Here is an 18422-nt window from a genome sequence, read left to right as displayed (position 1 = left end):
CCTCTGAACTTTTTGTCTATTACCTAAAAAAAAAAATTTAACTACAATATTTTACAAACCCTTAAAGTTGTTCAATAAACATAGGGGCCTATGCTTAAAAAATAAAACAATTTAAGAGCTGGAGTTTGTCTTTTTTTTTTTTCAAATTTTGATGCCAATATTTTCCCTTTTAGTGAAAATGAATATCTGTCTCCAAATATCGGTTATCGGTGTCTTTGACGACTAATAATCGGTATCGGTATCTGCCCTAACAAAAACGTATTGGTCTATCTCGAGTGTTTATTTTGTACTTCGTATTTGTATAGTGATTTAAAAAAAAAAAAAAAAAAAAGGGATTGATGTTGTACCATGTTACGGGTTTGATTATTCTTTTTCAAAGTAAAAACACAGATGTTTTCAAATTTCTTATTTTGATTAAAAATAGGACAACAGAAATCAGTGAATATTTACTGCTGATATACTGAAATCATAGGATTTGGACCATTTTAAATTAAAAAATGGCTCGAAACGATTACTCAATTATTAAAATAGTTCTTACTTAATTTGATAATCAATTACTTGTCAATCAATTAATTTTGACAGCTCTAGTGTAGATATGTTAGCATCAATTTCAAGGTACTCTGGCTTGTAAGATGGAGAATATTGGTAGTCATTGCTATTATCTACATTAGCCAGACTACAATGCACACATTTAGAGTCAACAGTTACAACATTACAATCTTTGTGACTCCACAAAAGTAAAAAAAAAAAAAGTCACTCTTAATTGAAAAGAAGGTGAATGCACATTTAACAAGCATCGCAGCCAATTTGGCAGTCGTGTGCAACTAAAAGAAAAGCAAAGGCTCTGAAATGAAAGCAAAAAATGCGATCCACTTGGCAACCCTGACGCTTTGCAGCACCCCCGCTTTAAATTGTGGCCTCGGCCCTGAGGCGCCTGCACGAGCGGTAATTATTAATTAATTGTTTATAGCCCGTGGCCGGGTGAGCGGACAGACAAGGCCCTCGGATGTGTGCTCACAGCAGGGGAACTGTTCACTTCCAATTAGAGCAGCGAGGTGGAGAGCACGGCCCATCAAACACTGAAGTGCTAGTGAGCGGACTTCTGGGAAACAGGTAGCGCTACGGCCTCATCACCTTGCCTGACAGGCTCGCATTTAGAACAGAGAATTGCACTTTCCCTTATTTAAAGAAAAAAAAAAAGTCATCAGCAACGCAATGAATTGAGTATTAATGCATCGCACATTAGATGGTGCAAACAGTATTTCGTCAATTGTCGTCACATGGGACATAAGAATTCAGGCTCAGTTTGAAACACTTCTGCAATTTTTACAAATGATCTTTAGTCCTTTAATATTAATATTAATATTATTATTATTATTATTATTATTATTATTATTATTATTATTGTCATCATCATCATCATTATTATTATTATCCATCCATCCATTTTCTTGACCGCTTATTCCTCACAAGGGTCGCGGGCATTATTATTATTATTATTATTATTATTAGTCCTCTCTATTGATGATTGATATTCATACTAAAAACAGTTTCTACCCACACGCCATAACTAAACTAAAACTAACGCAAAAACTAAAACTAAATTCCAAAAACTTTTGCGTTAACGACATAAAATAAAAATGAAAATGTTTAAAAAAAAAAAAAAAACTAACTGAAACTACATTTTATGTTTACAAAACTAACCAAAACTGACAATAGCAAGAATGTCCTTCGTTTTAGTCTTTGGTAATTAATTTAATGCATGAGCCTTTGGGGATGATTTGAAATGTGATTTTACATAGTAGATGTATTTTGATATTAATTGCTGGAATAAAGACGTTTGAAAGTGTGTCACACGGAAGTGACGTCATCTAGCAGCAGCCAATAGAAAAACACCTTCAGATGACGTCACTCCCAGGGTGTTTTTTTTTTTTAATATTGCACACAAGTAATACACATTTTTTTAAACTAAAACTAATACTGAAACTAACTAAAACTAAACAAAAACTAAGCATTTATTAAATAATTAATACTAATAAAAACTATCAGAACCACCTTGAAAACTAAATAAAACTAACTAAATAGAAAAATATGAAATAACTAAAATGTTAATTCCAAAACTATAACATCACATTAGGTCAATCACATTGTGCAGTATTTTTTTGTGGAATACTGCACACTTGAATGTTTACAGTGTGCAATATCGAATCGTCTAGAATGTCTGCATCTTTGAATATCATATTGATGGTAAACTTATATACATTATATAATTGAAACACATATCACCTGTGTATTCAATATTTGGTTATATATGTTGTTGAATGCTGCGGGGACATTTTCTGCAATTTCTCGCAGGTGTAATTCTTTTGTGAAAGCTTGTAAAATATCTTTGAAATACAAAAAAAAAAAAAAACAAGAAAGAGGGTCTTTTCTGGTCAGAAGGCATTTGAACGAATGACAGAGTTGACCTTCTCCTTCTGCAGAAGAATAGCTTGACTCAGTCTGTGTTCTCAATTTTTTTCTCCAAGCGGATTTCTACTTTAAAAATATTACCACTGCCAAACTCTTATTTGCTTCACTAAAATGAGCAGGAGTGTTTTCAGAATGTGGGAGGAGGCCCGAGTACTCGGAGAAAACCGACAACGCCATGACAACGTGCAAATCTTCTTGTGTCTCCCTTTTCATTAAAAGTACAAGGTGTACTTTACATAAAAGACAGATGAAGGATGATAAACAGCCTCACTTCACGATCAAATGAAAAAAACAGTGCAGCCGTGATACTTGAACACGAGAACCTGATGGCTCATTTAAAGACACGTCGAGTCAATCTAGCGAGCAAACACGACTCTTCACAGACACTCGTGAGCGGGGTTCAACTTCACCTGGGTAACTTTTGCATTCAATCAGCATGCTTCTCTTTATGCATAAATTACCCGCCACGCACGCATGCACGCACGCACGCAGCGGCTTGGGTAACAATAAATAGGGCCGTCAAGGAGCCTATAAAGAGCAGGAAAGTGTCCGATGGAATATTCAGGGAGATTTGCGATGGATTAATGAAAATAAAACACTCGCACGGGCGGCGATGTGCTACACCACGGGGCATCAATAACTTAGTGACGTCACTGAACACCTGCGTCCACTTCATCACCTGGCGGAGGCAGAGAAGAAGGGAGGGAGGGATGGAAGGAGAGAGAGAGAGAGAGAGACAGAGAGAGAGAGAGAGAGAGAGAGAGAGAACGAGTGAGAGAGAGAGAGAGAGAGAATGAGAAAGAAAGATAGGGAGAGAGAGAGAGAGATAGAGAGAATGAGAAAGGAAGATAGAGAGAGAGAGAGAGAGAGAATGAGAAAGAAAGATAGGTAGAGAGAGAGAGCGAGAGAGGGAGGGAGAGAGAGAGAGAGAGAGAGAACGAGAATGAGAGAGAGAGAGTGAGAGAGAGAGAGAGAGAGAGAGGGGGGGAGAGAGGGAGGGAGAGAGAGAACGAGAATGAGAGAGAGAGAGAGAGAGAGAGAGAGAGAGAGAATGAGAAAGAAAGATAGGGAGAGAGAGAGAGCGAGATAGGGAGAGAGAGAGAGCGAGAGAGAGAGAGAGAGAGAGAGAGAGAGAGAGAGGGCGAATGAGAAAGAAAGATAGGGAGAGAGAGAGCGAGAGATAGAGAGAGAGAGAGAGAGAGAGAGAGAGAGGGAGAGAGAGAACGAGAATGAGAGAGAGATCCTCTGGTCTGTTGAGATCTCGCTAAATTTGCTGGAATTTAGAGGCTTCCGGGGTTGGCGTAAGACTTTGATTTTGTAATCATGGGGAAGGCAGGAAGTGTTTGGTCGGTGCTGGATTTCACTTTGATTTATCTTTCTTTTCTCTTTGTTTTTTTCTGACCTTTTCTCTGGTCTCCTGACCATTTAAACCTCACGACTCTGGCAAGATTCTGAAGTACCTGGTTAAGGCGAAGGGTAATGGGATATTTATAAGGCTTTAGGTGAATTAATTAGTATAAATTTATGCGTATTTGCACGCACACGCACGCACGCACGCGCACGCACGCACGCAAACGCACACACGCAAACGCACGCACACACACACACACAAAAAAAAAAAAGAGCAATGATGATAAGACGTTGAATCGGTAAGACTACCGAATGAACAATTCTGAGCTCTTTAAAAAAAAAAAAAAAAAAAGAAAAAAAAAAGAATGAGAGAGAGAGAGAGAGAGAGAGAGAGAGAGAGAGAGAGAGAGGAAGGATGTAAGGATAATGCCAGCTCATTATGTCATCTGTATCATGTGCCATTAAATATTTACAGTCAGTATGCATATGGAATTACAAAGTGCATCATCATCACTGATTGGCTTAATCCATCAAACTGCATTTGTTTTTTTTCAAGAGCATTGCAATTATGTGCCAACTGACTTCCATAACGTCAACTGTGCAGGCTGAGGGGGATGCTGAATGATTCCGATGCAATGCGAGCAGCGTTCAATACGAGCAAAGTCGTCATTTGGAGCGCAGGTTAATAATGGCAAACAAGTGTGAAATATGAACTTGCTTATTATGGAATTCAGAAGGGAGGAATCGACGCAGACGGTTTCGCAGATAGCAACGTTACAATAAACGACACGGCGTTATTTCTATGCTAATGTGCGCCACGCAGCTCCCTCAGCCTATTGGGGGGGAACACAAACCTCCTTTTGTTATATTTTCATGCTTGTCATAATCCAAAACACAAACCAGCTCCGTGTTTCTCTTTGCGTCTGTGTAAACCCACAAAGAAACTATTTTCATCGCAGCCACTCTACAGGGAGAGCGTGAGAGAGATCTGCATTCGTATTAGCACAGTGCAAACAAATAGAAAAAGGAAATGCAGATGCTCATTTGGGAGCTTTGGTTTGTTCTCTCATTCTCTCTCTAAAGCCACTTCCAAACTCTGCTACAAGCTCACTCAATAATAAATCTTTTCCGACAAACAAGAGTACAAAAAAAGTGATTTTTTTCCCAGACTCCTTAACATTCCCGATGTCTCCGATTTGTTTTTAACAAATAAAAGTGACTGTCAAATATGCTTTCAAAATAATGTTTACCTCATGAATATGAATTGCAAAAAATGTTTGACACATGCAATATTTACGTTTTTGTTTTGTTTTTTAGATGAAAATGCCCATCACAGAAGCAATTGTCGTAGCTGATGATTTATACAAACACGGCGTTCCATCTTAATATATACAGTTTATTATTCATCCATCCATTTTCTAGAGCATGGGTGGGCAATTTGTTGAACACCATTTTTCATCAGCCCTAAGGGGGGTGGGGGGCAGTGTACACTTACATGTATGACAAAAATGTCAACTATCATAACTAGGGGTGTTAAAAAAAATCGATTCGGCGATATATCGCGATACTACATCGCGCGATTCTCGAATCGATTCAATAATCGGCAGAATCGATTTTTTTTTTTTTTTTTTTTTTTTTTTTTTTTTTTTTTTTTTTTTTTTTTTTTTTTTAGGATTCACACCTTGAGCATGGAAGAATGTTATATGAACGGCACATTAAGCCTTAATATTTTTATTTTAATGCTGTTCAAATGTGAAACAGATTGCAAACTGTTTGTGTACAGTGGCTCACGGTTATAAGCCTCAAGTTTTAGATAAATATATTCATACAAATCTTACAGTGTACATGTACAAATTTACTGATAGTATTTTCTAAATTTGAATGGAAAAAAATCGCAACAATCGACTTATAAATTCGTATCGGGATTAATCGGTATCGAATCGTGACCATTCGTATCGGGATTAATCGGTATCGAATCGAATCGTGACCTGTGAATCGTGATACGAATCGAATCGTCAGGTACTAGGCAATTCACACCCCTAATCATAACGTGTATATTCGAACATATGTAAAATATCTACTTATAAAAATAAAGTAAAAATGAAAAGTCTTGTCCTATTAAGGCACAATAGGCGTTTAACACTATTAAGTGATGAAAATATCCATGTTTTTGTTTTTGGTGGCCAATAATTTAGGAACACCTCATGAGCTTCAAACAAGTCGTCGACGGTTCTTGTGAAAACAAAACAGTTATCGGTGTACTTTGATCAGTGTTCGAATGGTGACTGAATTTGAAAATTTTCATGGACAATAGCGTATTTAAGTAAACTAGGCGGATAGTGTTTCAAAATCGGTGAACATAAAATATGCTCCACTTTGAAAGACACCATTCTCTTGACCTTATTTAGTCCTGCTAACTTCAGCATTTTTCTTATGTACAATTAATACCTTTAAAAATATTTTTTTCCACTTGCTGTCAACTGAAGATGACATCACCTGTGCTGAGGAATTATGTAACGACCAATCATGGCTCACTTTGCTGAACAAACACAGAAAAAGGTGAGCCATGATTGGTCATTAGCTACTTCCTCAGCACAGGTGATGTCATCTTCAGTCTATAGCAAGTGGCAAAATTAGTTTGAAAAGTAATTGTTCATTAAAAATAAAGAAGTTATCACATTAATTAGAGACAAAATATGATCTTTTTACTGCTGAAAATGGCTCTGAGTCAAGTATCCCTTAACTCATTCACTGATGCAACCCCCTTCGCTCCCGGCTGTTTTACTGTATTTTCACTGGTTTTGCAAGATCCACAGAATATTGTGTTTTATTGCTTTAAAAACACTGAACTTATCAAATTAAAGATTAAGGATTTAGGAATGTACATATATATATATATATATATATATATATATATATATATATATATATATATATATATATATATATATATATATATATATATATATATATATATATATATATATGGCCCCCGATACCGATACCGATACCCAGCTTTGCAGTATCGGCCGATACCGATACCATACCGATACTTGAGTATTTTTTTCCTCAACATGAAAAAGCTGTCCTGCTATTGGTTCAGTGCCAATAGGATATCTTAGATCGGCATGCAGTGAACATGTCACATATCGGTGAATATCGTGCATGTGCAAGACACAACATGCTGCATCCAAAATCCTATATTGGTGTTGGAATTAAAGGTATCGGCATGTTACTTGTGAGTAGTCACCGATACCGATACCACTGTTTTAATGCAGTATCGGCACCTCTGCCGATACCTGTATCGGTATCGGAACAACACTATTATATATATGTTTCCATTTTGCAGCAATTAGCATGAAAATACAATTATGTTTCATCAATATTCATTCACATTCACAAAAAGAGCTTATTGCAACATGTTCCTGGCTGATATCTTATACTCTGCTGCCACCTTCTGGCCGTTTTTTGTAATAACTACCATTGCTTTAAGCCACCGCTTCATATCAGAAGCTGCATCAAAAACTTCTGTATGCTCTTGCATAAAAAAAACAAACAAAAAAAACATTTTGATACGTTTATCGGAGTGAACGACAAAGTATTACAAAATTTATTTACACGTTTTGGGGTTTGAATGAGTTAAAGTGCCTCACTACAGTAAACATTTTTACTCTTGAATACTAATCGAGTGCTACTGCGAGGATGGACGCCAATCCCTGCTATCGAATTTGACCTCTGGTTGCACTCTGGACTGCGCACAATTTGCAGCGTACAAATCCACAAATAGCCACACTAAAAGTCGAAAGTCCACTCTAGGTTATTACTTTGCTGTTTCTATAACAACTCGTTTTACTGACTAGCCATCGACCAAGATTATGATTTCCAACATCATGTTTGAGAAAACGGCCCTATTCAGTCTTAAGTGATGTTTTTACGCTCCACATTCAGAAGTCATTGATTTGCAGCCTCAAATGAATTTACTTTCTTTCTAATGTCATAATGTTACCTCCGCTTTATGCTTGTTTATTATCTACTTGTACAGCAAATAGCTCCTTCATCTCAACATTAAATGGTAGACGTGCACGCAACCACACGCTGATATAATAAGAACGAGATTGCTTCATTTTATAACATATTGGTGGCAAATTGGAGGGGGGGCGGGTAAAAAGCTGTTTTTGCTCGATGATTAATTATAAGGATGGGAAGAAAAGCAGACGCGGATTAAAGCAAATCATGCACGCCAACCACCAGAAAGCAATCGAGCGTGCATTTCAAAAGAGGCAAATGCAATCACACTGCAAATGAAAGATTATCTCATTCCTTCTAGCTTGGATGTATAATAGCAGCACTGGAATTATAAATGGGAGATTTCCAAGAAGACAACAAGATATTGAGGAGGCACACAAGGAACGGTTGTGTGACGACTTGGGTGTGATTGGATACATAAAAATAAAAACAGGCGCCATGTGATTTGGCAAGGGTTCCACCTCGGGGGCTGTGGTACCCATCTGCCTGCCCCCCTTTGCACCTCCTTCGACAAGACCACAGCCCACGGCCAGCAGTTTCCACGTGAATGTAAAGCAGAATGTGAGAGGCATGATTTAAAAAAAAAAAAAAGCAGATAGGGAGTGCTCTCTTTGCATTCCACATTCACCACCAGCACACCATCTTTTTCTAGTCCTGCTCCCTCCGGAGGATTGTTCCGTGGTAGCGGCTAGCTTGCTAACTGGCTGCTGGAGCTGACATGACATGTTTCCCCAACAGACCCCCCTTGGCCCCTCCTCCCCGCCCTGGATCAAATCAAGCCAGTGGCTTGATGCAGTATGATTGCAGCTCTGGTAATGTCTAAAAGGCCCAGAGAGAGAGAGAGAGTCCGTCTGACGCATGCTGTTTTTGTTTCTATGGCCGTCTGATTCACGGATAACATGCCAGAGATGAGGATCACACTTTCCCAGTTTGTAATACTGCTTAATGCATATTAGCATTTGCATGGAAATGAGCATGCAGTCGTTCACACACTGGAGCTTTGAACCAAAAGAGTGTGTCAATAATAGATGACACGAGATTCCTTCTTTCCTTCTGAATGTTAAGACACTTTGGAATACTCGACTTGGTTTAGATAGACAGTGATTCCCAACCATTATGCCAAGGCACTTCATTTGTGTTCTAAAAATAATATCTCATTGTCTATGCCAGTGACGTATAGTGACAGGAAGAACAATAAAATGCTTCCGCTACACAGCAGAAGGTCCAATTAATCTGTAATCTTGTCATTCATGCAACGGAATAATAGACCCCGTAAACAATTGGTGCCCGGGTGCTTTTTGGGAGGCAGAAGGCAAGTGACGAATAACACTGAGCCGAACTGAAAACGATGACAGAAACTTCTTGTGTTCAGGGTTGCACCATTAGATATTCTCAAAAAAATCAAAATGGATTTAGCGGGACCTGCACAAAAAAAATAAAAAAATTTACAAGGAGAGTTTTGAGTACATTTTAACAGCTAGTTTAAAAAAAAAAAAAAAAGTTACTCAAGCGTTGAGGATCGAATTCATGACCTTCAGCGTGGCAGACAGCCACTCTACCACCTGAGCCATGCCACTTTTGCTCAGTATAGTGGCAGACACTATATTGCAATGCTAGTGCATCCAAAATGAGACCAAAAACGGGTTTCTTGAAGGTATAAGGATTCCACCTGACACTATTAATATAGTAACACATAAAAGGAGCGGCATGGCTCAGCTGGTCTACCAACCTGAAAGTTGTGTGTTTGTTCCTCAACCCACAAGTAGTTTTTTTTTCTAGTTTTTTCAAGTAAATATTGCTTTTTTTCCCTTTTTTTTAACAGTGTGGTTTAGACAGTTTCAGACAAGACAGTGTTCACTTCTAAAGTGGCTGACGAGGAAGCAAAACTTCATCACTGGGTTTTTGCAAGGGCACTTTCTCAAATGTACAGTAAGTGTACAAAACTTTTTGTCAAACATAATGGCTAGCCTGTTCGCTAACATCAATAGTATGCTATCAATTTCACCATCAAATAAGCTGAGCTATTAATCTACCAGAAAAGTGAATTACTTCCTGAATGTTCATGTTGCCGATGTCGGAATATCAACACATCCATTTTGAAACAAATTCACCACGTTGAATTTCCATCCCTTCGAAGCAATATCAGGAAAATAAGTCGAAGAGGCCTCATTGACTGTAAAAGACTAACAAACAGACCATCTCAGTAATCACAAAAGGCCATACACCAATCTGACGTCAGTAACACATTATAAAAGTAAATGCTAACTGGTATATCTAGTTGTGTCTCCACGTTTTGCCATGATTTGTCTTTCATCACTCGATCGACATATAATAAAAAAATAATGTAATACAATGCCAGTCTCTCTTGAACTATCATGATGAATTCAACTTCTTGATTTTCTGTACACACAGACATAAGCCCGAATGCAAAGGGTAATAATATACAAAATGAGCGAAATTGTAAATGCTTTATTTTGAATTAGATGTTTTGTTTAATTTTTTAATTTTAATTTTAAATTATTATTTAAATTTTATCAATTTGTAAGTGTGAAACTGTCAATGCTTACTGTTTATCACTTCCTGTTCTTGCCCTGTGCGCCGATTCACCAGCTAACAGCCAATCAGAGTGATCTGATGCCGATTCAACATTGTTTAATCCACCGAAAACGACAGCCCTGCCTCATGCACCTTACATCCAAATGACCTCACCATCAGGCCGCTTGTTTGTTTACACAAGACCTTGCGTAATGGATGACAACATTCTGCTTTTCTTTTTTTTTTTCCATGCTCAAACATGCAGCTTGACAAGTGACTGCTGGATAAGAGCGGCACATTTTGCTAGCGAGCGTTGAGGCATAATAAAAAGGCGCCATGTCCCCTCCCTGAATCTTCAGAGCTTCCTTTGTTACATCTCAGCTCAAAAGTCATCAAACTAGCAAAGAGATAAAAAGAATCGAGAGGAGGAAATTGCGGCTATGCAACGGCGTCTTCAGAAACAAGGACAAAATGAGGAAGGATTCCTAAGGTAGTACAAAAAAAAACCAAAACCTCAATTGCCATTTCAATGGCATGACTCCACCATCTTCGTTGCCATTAAGACAGAGTGACCTGGAAACGGCAAGAGCCGGTATACGGCGGCTATGGATTATCCCGAAATGACCGGTGCACGTGTACATGGAGGCATGAAGGACACAGACGAGAGGTGTCGGCAAAGGCGGACCTCAAGGACTCCAGTGGATTAGAACTGATTGAATTCCCATTTGCGGCATTTCGGGTCATTGGTGCCAGCCACTCGCTCTCTCTCACTTTCCCAACTCGGGAACAAGTACGACTGCACTTGCACAGATAAGCATATTTGCATGGCAATAATAGCAAGCCTTGGGATTTTGAAATATAACCTGCAATAAAGTTTTTATTTCGACGGGAGGCAATATCGTAGAGCCGGGAAATTGTGAATTACAACCGCCCTCACAAAATATGCACATAAAGTTTGGTTTTATGTCTGCAATATATGCATACGTTTGATGTTTTTTCCCTATTCCGGACAAGTGGCTCGATCGATACAAGGAAGTAGAATGTAGAAACACTGATTCATCAATGAAAGAATAGCCGAAATGACAAGAAGAGATGAAATTCAACCCACTGTTTTCTTGCTGAGGGAAGCATTGCAAAAAAAAAATAAAAAATGCTGACTCTCAGTTTCATTAGACAAGTTTGTACTTAGTTGTGATGAATGTTTGTTTGATTTCAGTCACCTTAAAAAATGAGTTGAAACATCCTTACAACTAAGAAACGTGAGAGAAGCAAAGTTATATTTTGCAATGCCCTGATTCTTACATTTCCTTTACCTGACACTTGTTTCACTTATCTTTGTTTTTTTTTTCTTTTTGTTGAGGACCGCACTTGAGCGGCTAGCATGTAAATGTCTGCAAAATTGCTTCCTTCCATCTCGATGCGTTATCATCGCTTGCTTTCAAGTAAAAGTAAACCACTATAGCTTTCAGGCACCTCTATTGGCCTTTCCAAAAAGAGGAAGGGGGGGTTGATGCAAAATGACACAATGGGTTGTAAAAAGCTTTCAGAAGGTAACAAAAAGGTCAAATTTTAGGTCACTGTGTGCTGTGTAGCTCAGTATTTGTCTCGAAGGAACAATTTGATGGAGGATTTATCTAAGGTTGTAACTAGAGCCGCAGAAAAATGTTTCCGGTTGGTTTCTACTTCTACAGCAATCTCACGATGGGTGTCGGAATAAATTCCTCTTCTTTGCCTTCTTTGTTGTGACACTATTGCAGGAAAAGTCCTTTCACACATTCTTAAAGGCTTTCCAAGCTTTGGTCAGTTGGATGGGTTTCGGAATACATTTGACAAACATTACTTACTGGTGTGCGTACCGCTGGCATTCACACGTTTGATAAGGACTTCTTTTTTTTTTTCTTCGACATTAAACTTCAACCCTTCAAAACTTTTTTTTATTTTTTATTTTTTTAAACCTTTTCTACTAGGGCCGAACAAATGAAATTCAAATCAAAATTAGTGCGCTAATAAAAACGATAAATGAAAACTTAGAAAGGTTGTACTGGGAGAATTTCCATTCACAACGCAGCAGACACGTTCACGTCAAAATTTAGCAGTAATAAATTTAATAATAATGCATATATCTATGGAGATTGGGGACTGAGCTATCGCCAGCATTTTACAAATGCGATGATGTCATCTAGTGGCAGATAAATGACCTCAACACAAATCAATATCACGTTTGTTTGTTTTTGCACGATGTAAAAAAAAAAAAAAAAAAGAAGAAATTTTACGGCTTTTTTATTTTTTTTATTTTTTAACTTGTTCTGAGGAAATATTCTAATATTTTGAGACAGGATATTTGAGTTTTCTCAAGCTGTAAGCCATAATCAGCAATATTAAAACAATAAAAGGCGTGCAATATTTCAGTTGATTTGTAATGAATCCAGAATGTATGACATTTTTGCTTATTTAATTACATTACAAAAAATAATGGACTTTATTACAATATGCTAATTTTCTGAGACAGTCTTGTAGCATTCGATAAACAAACAAAGAAATAAATAAAAATCTCATACTGTGCTTATTTACCAACCAGTTGTCGCACCTAGCCTCACACACGCACACACACACCCCGACATGCGCGCACACCCCCCCCCACACACAAACAAACAAAATAACGAATAGCGTTTGATATATTATTTCAGGGTTGTTTAATGTTACTTTAGGTGATTCAGTAAATTAGCTGCCCGGCAACATTACCAAACTGTATTATGCGGGACAGACGAGGCTGAACATAACGCTACGTTACTTTGCCAAGCAGCTCATTGAGTGTAGGGTCATCATACTAATGTTATTAGTTTAGATATGGGCAACAATAACACTGGAATTCAAATGCACTTGCCTTGAATTCTTTGTACAAGTCTGATGTCCATGTTTCGCAAAGTTGGATGTGTTCCCCTTTCGCCTGGAAACTGTTTCGGCATCTTTTGCATACAGGTATTAGAGCAGGGGTGTCCAAACTACGGCCGGGGGGCCATTTGCGGCCCGCCGTCCATTTTTTAGAGCCCGCGACATATGCTAAAAATAGCATTTGACTCAGTTCAAATAAAATAAAATAAAAAATGTTTGGAGATGGTCAAAGTAAGAAGGGAGGGTGTTGAAAAACACCGGTGCTATTAATGGTTATTTTTAGTTCACTGAAACTAACGAAGAAATTAAAATTCAAAAAACAATTTCGTTAAGGAAAAAAGAAAACTAACTAAAACTACATTTTATGTTTACAAAACTAACTAAAATAAAACAAACTATGATTAGAGCAAAAACGTCCTTTGTTTTAGTCTTTGGTAATTAATTTAATGCATGAGCCTTTGTGGGGATGATTTTAAAAGTGATTTTTAGTAGATTTATTTTGATATCAACCGGAATAATGACGCCCGTCGTATTTTTTTAAATATTGCGCACAAGTAATACACGTTTAAAAAAATAAAATAAACTAAAAATAACACTGAAACTAACTAGCCTAAAACTAAGTATTTATTAAAGAACTAAAACTAATAAAAAAAACTACTACCCTGAAACTACCCTGAAAACTAATTAAAACTAACTACATTTAAAAACACAAAACTCAAAACAAAATAAAAACTCAAATGAAAAATTTCAAAACTATAATAACCCTACTGCCATATTACAAATAAATTGGTTTATATACAGTAGCATTTTTCTAAATATGCAAAAGCACAAATAAATTATTTGTACAATTTTCAGGACTAAACACAATTTCTCTTCATAACATTATATGGCCCTTGCGTCCTTCTGATTTTCTGGATGTGGCCCTCAAATGAAAACGTTTTGACACCCCTGTATTAGAGGATCGATTATTAATCCCTGTGCACCAACCTCAAATCCAAAGTACTTCTATACGCGACTTTTGTTGTTTTTCTTCCCAACTAATTGAGGGGCCGCTTCAGTTGAAGACGACGCATTGACTGTTCTTCCTTATTGTCGCAGCTGCAGGGTAGTCACGTGACGTCAGACGTTGCGTGGGTTGCCAGATCACCGCTCATTTACACCCCCAAAACAACAACAAAAGTCGTGGCCAGATATGCCGCTTCGGTACCAACGGTACTTCGGGTATTGTAGAAAAGGAAGTACCGTCACATTTTCAGAATCTTGGCATCAACTTAGTCCCGAAGTATCGGTTCTTATGACAACCCTACATAACACTAAGAGGACCTTGAAAAAAATAAGGGGAAATTGACGTTTGTCAACCTTCACAATGCGCTTTGAGAGATTATCAGGTGTTTTGTAAAAATGTAAGATATTTGCCTCAGCTCAGCAAAGGTTAGGAAACATCATTTTGAAGTGTCACAGGGACATAAGAGCGGCTGTCCACCATGTTGGAATGAAACAAGCAACTGCACATCTCTCGTCACTATATATGCTATGAAACATAACCCATCTGGTCGCCTGCAGCCACGTGTTTAAAAATAAATAAATACATAAAAAATGCTGCAGGCTTTCGTTGCATCCTAAAGACCGTTCCGTTTGAGGTCGATCGGCCTAAAAGTCCAAACTGAGCCAAACGTCACCAGCCTGAGGGCCGATGACGTGACTCAAGGTTCTGATGCGTGCACTTAATTGTGTTTGCGCGCACCTCAGGGACAACAAAGACATTTTTTTTGTGCGCCAGTGCTTTTTCACTTGGAAGCCTTACCGTCCACGCAGGCAGGTCTGGCTCTCGTGGTTCCCGCGATCTGGCCCTTCTTGCAGGCGCAGCGGGCTGTCTGCCTGGCGATGGTTCGCCGCGGTTGGCTGCTGTCCCTGTCCAGCGTCACAATTTCACATGTCCCCGCTGCCAGCTGGCCTGCGAATGACAATAGACGGCAGGGAGTGAGGTCAGACACACGGAAGCGCACGGAAGCCGGCGCAATCTGCTTCGCCGACGTGCCGTGACACGTTCGGAAGTCTGCGCAAGGCGCTAGTAGACGCTACACGTGGAAAGTCAGCCATGTTTTGTTTTTTTACCACTATTATTGAGGACAAAGTCTACAAGACAAGTGACTGAGTTAGATATAAAGGATAGATGCTGACAGTTCTATCGTGCACTACTCTGCAATTCCACAATACTAGTGGACAATGGCATGCAGCTGTACATGTACATGAATGATATTTTTGAGCACGAGTAGGACAACTACATGTAGCTTGTGAGGCAAAACTGTACTCGGATATCTGTGTGCCACTAGTAATACTAGTACCATGATAATTCTACAAGATCTAGTGCTTTGCAAGTCGTACTACACAGTCAAGTAGTGCACACTTGCCTCACAGGCCACTATAGGAACATGTAGTTGTCCAACTAGTCCACATAAAATATGCAAGTTATCCTGCAACAAAATTCTACTAGTTAACATCACACTTCACTTAGAACACTAACATTGCTACTAGTACTAAGACAAAACTGTGCCCCTACCAAAAACCCAAGGAAACCGTTAGATGTTATCTAGAAGAATTTTATAGTATTTCTAGCAGTACTAGTAGCATGCAGACAGGAGCAACCCCTTGGTCCTTCAACAAAACTGTACACTAGTTGACATATGCAAGCTACTAGTCTTGTACTTGACTTGGAGTACTAATGGAGTACAGATGTCAACTAAGTAGAACTATTAGAACTGTCAACAAAGTTTCAGTCAACAAACTGTAGCATACTAGAACAACTACGTTACTAGTGAGGCAAAACTGCACATTCGTTGATGACTGTCTGCTACTAGTATTAGTGACATAAAAGTATAAAAGTACCTAAGTTAACTAACTAAGTTGACTAGCACTTGAAGTACTAGTAGCATGCAGATGTCATTTAGTATGCAATAGTGTCTTCCGCCAATTTTTGGCATACATGATTCGGCACAGTTTGGTAATTTGGCATACATAACTAGCAACTAGTGCAGAGTTTTGTCTCACTGGTAACGTAGTTGTCCTACTAGTATGCCAAAGTTGTCCTCCAACAACTTTGCCATACTGGCAGGACAAATATGTTGCTAGTGAGACTCTGCACTATTTGCTAATTATGTATGCCAAATTTGTGCAAATTTACAGCATTGTGTGTAGTCACACACTAGCATACTAGTAGCACACTGTAGAAAGCTTTAATAGGAGTCATTCAATACCCTAAGTACTTTAGATGGTGATTTAGAAACATTTACTTGTGTGTCATTACTAATAGTGGGGGGCGGGGGGGTTACTAATAAGAAAAAGTCATTCTACTAGTGCGCTGAATTGTCTTACAGGCGAGGACAAATAGGTCCTAGTACACCTTAAATGAAGCTGAATATCAAGGATATGGAATAAATGATGTTCCATAGCTACATCCAATCTGGAGCATCTCTTTGAAGGTAATGCAGCCATTAGCCATGAAGGAAACGCATGAATACTGATCAACTTTGTAATTGCACTGGAGCCCTCCCGATGCACGCGCGCACACGCACACGCACACCACACGCGCACATCCCATGTATTCAATCAGGTGACCTTTGGCTCTGTAGCCGGGCCCTTGCTGCTCACAAATTAACCTTTTGCCTGTGTATGGAAGCCCCGAGGCCCCGTGCAGGAGAGGCTTATCGGGACCTAATTGTGATTGGCAAGAGAGCGGAAGTCATGATTAAATCGGGACTCGAGTCGCCGACACTCGGCCGGCTCGGCTTAATGAACTGAGCGGCGAGGGGGTCACACCTGGGGTAATGAGGATCCATCAGGATTCATGCGCCATGGGGAGGTAGCGGCGGCCAACACCCGTGACCGTGTACGCCTAAAGCGCAACGGTTCTCCAATTAGGCTACTTTTAATGGCGGGAGTTAAGATTTAAGTGGCCAGCTCCTTTTCTTGCACTTTTTTTTTACGACTGCATTCTTCAAACCAACTAAGCGCCTCCCATAAAATTTTTAAATAAATAAACATTCAGTAATAGCTTGGAAGAGTGTTTGAACAGTAAAATAAGGACGAGGGGAAATGATTCATTTTTTTTGTTGTCTCGAGGGAAAGCACGTTTCCAGAGCGATAAGAGTGTCTTTGTTTTTGTTGTATTGGTGATTTATTTATTTATGTATTTATTTTTTATTTGGGACAACACGGGAAGTCAGATAAGCTCCAATGGGCTCTTTGCACAGCTCGACTACTTCCTGAACTGAATACTACGCTTTTGTTTCCTGTTTTTCATGAGTGGACAAGCTGATTAATCCAGGTGTGCCTGATCTCAGTAACTACAACAACATTGGCCAGACACACCTGGATTAATCAGTCTGTCCACTCATGAAAGACAGGAAACAAAAACGTGGTATTCAGTTCAGGAAGTAGTCGAGCTGTGCAAAGAGCCCATTCCTCCATCTTCGTTCAGAAACAAAATTGTCGTTTTGTTTGGTGTTAATTACGTCAAAGCTTTTATTTATATTATATATATATATATATATATATATATATATATATATATATATATATATATATATATATATATATATATATATATATATATATACTGCGATTGGTTGGCAACCAGTCCAGGGTGTCCCCCGCCTACTGCCCAGAGCCAGCTGAGATAGGCGCCAGCAGCCCCCGCGACCCTTGTGAGGAATAAGCGGTCAAGAAAATGGATGGATGGATATATATATATATATATATATATATATATATATATATATCTTACTGGTGAATTGTTAAAATGTGCGTGGTGGTAGGTAGGTATAAAGTGTGTGTAGAATGGTCAGAAAAATGACAGTTCAGGAGTGAATGAGGAATGTAAAAAACTACAACAACAAAAAAACAGCCACTGACATTCAATTCCAGCCATGCAGTGCATTTCTAACTTAACATGTATATCTGTGAATATATTATTTTGCCATCAAAAGGCCTTCCACAGCCTTTTGTTGTTATTATATTTTGAGGTGGCACAAAAGCAATAAAATATTAGCATAAAAGTTCCTGTTCCACTTGATGTTTCTTTTCACAACAAGCAACCCGTGTTCTACTGCTGATTACTATCCATCCATCCATTTTGCCAACCGCTTAGT

The 18422-nt window shown here is 38.6% G+C and overlaps 1 protein-coding gene across 3 annotated transcripts in view; it reads right to left on the bottom strand.

The window, feature by feature from the left end:
• Nucleotides 1–18422, bottom strand: part of tafa5a (TAFA chemokine like family member 5a) — a 164070-nt gene that overhangs the window by 49197 nt on the left and 96451 nt on the right. For all 3 annotated transcript variants that reach the window (XM_077501172.1, XM_077501171.1, XM_077501173.1), the window contains exon 2: nt 15080–15229. In XM_077501172.1, the coding sequence (XP_077357298.1) occupies nt 15080–15229 (150 nt within the window). The remainder of the gene's footprint in view (nt 1–15079; nt 15230–18422) is intronic.

Source organism: Festucalex cinctus, chromosome 16 (genome assembly GCF_051991245.1).
Source record: "Festucalex cinctus isolate MCC-2025b chromosome 16, RoL_Fcin_1.0, whole genome shotgun sequence".
Lineage (NCBI taxonomy): Eukaryota > Metazoa > Chordata > Actinopteri > Syngnathiformes > Syngnathidae > Festucalex > Festucalex cinctus.
This window is presented reverse-complemented; position numbering and strand designations above follow the sequence as displayed.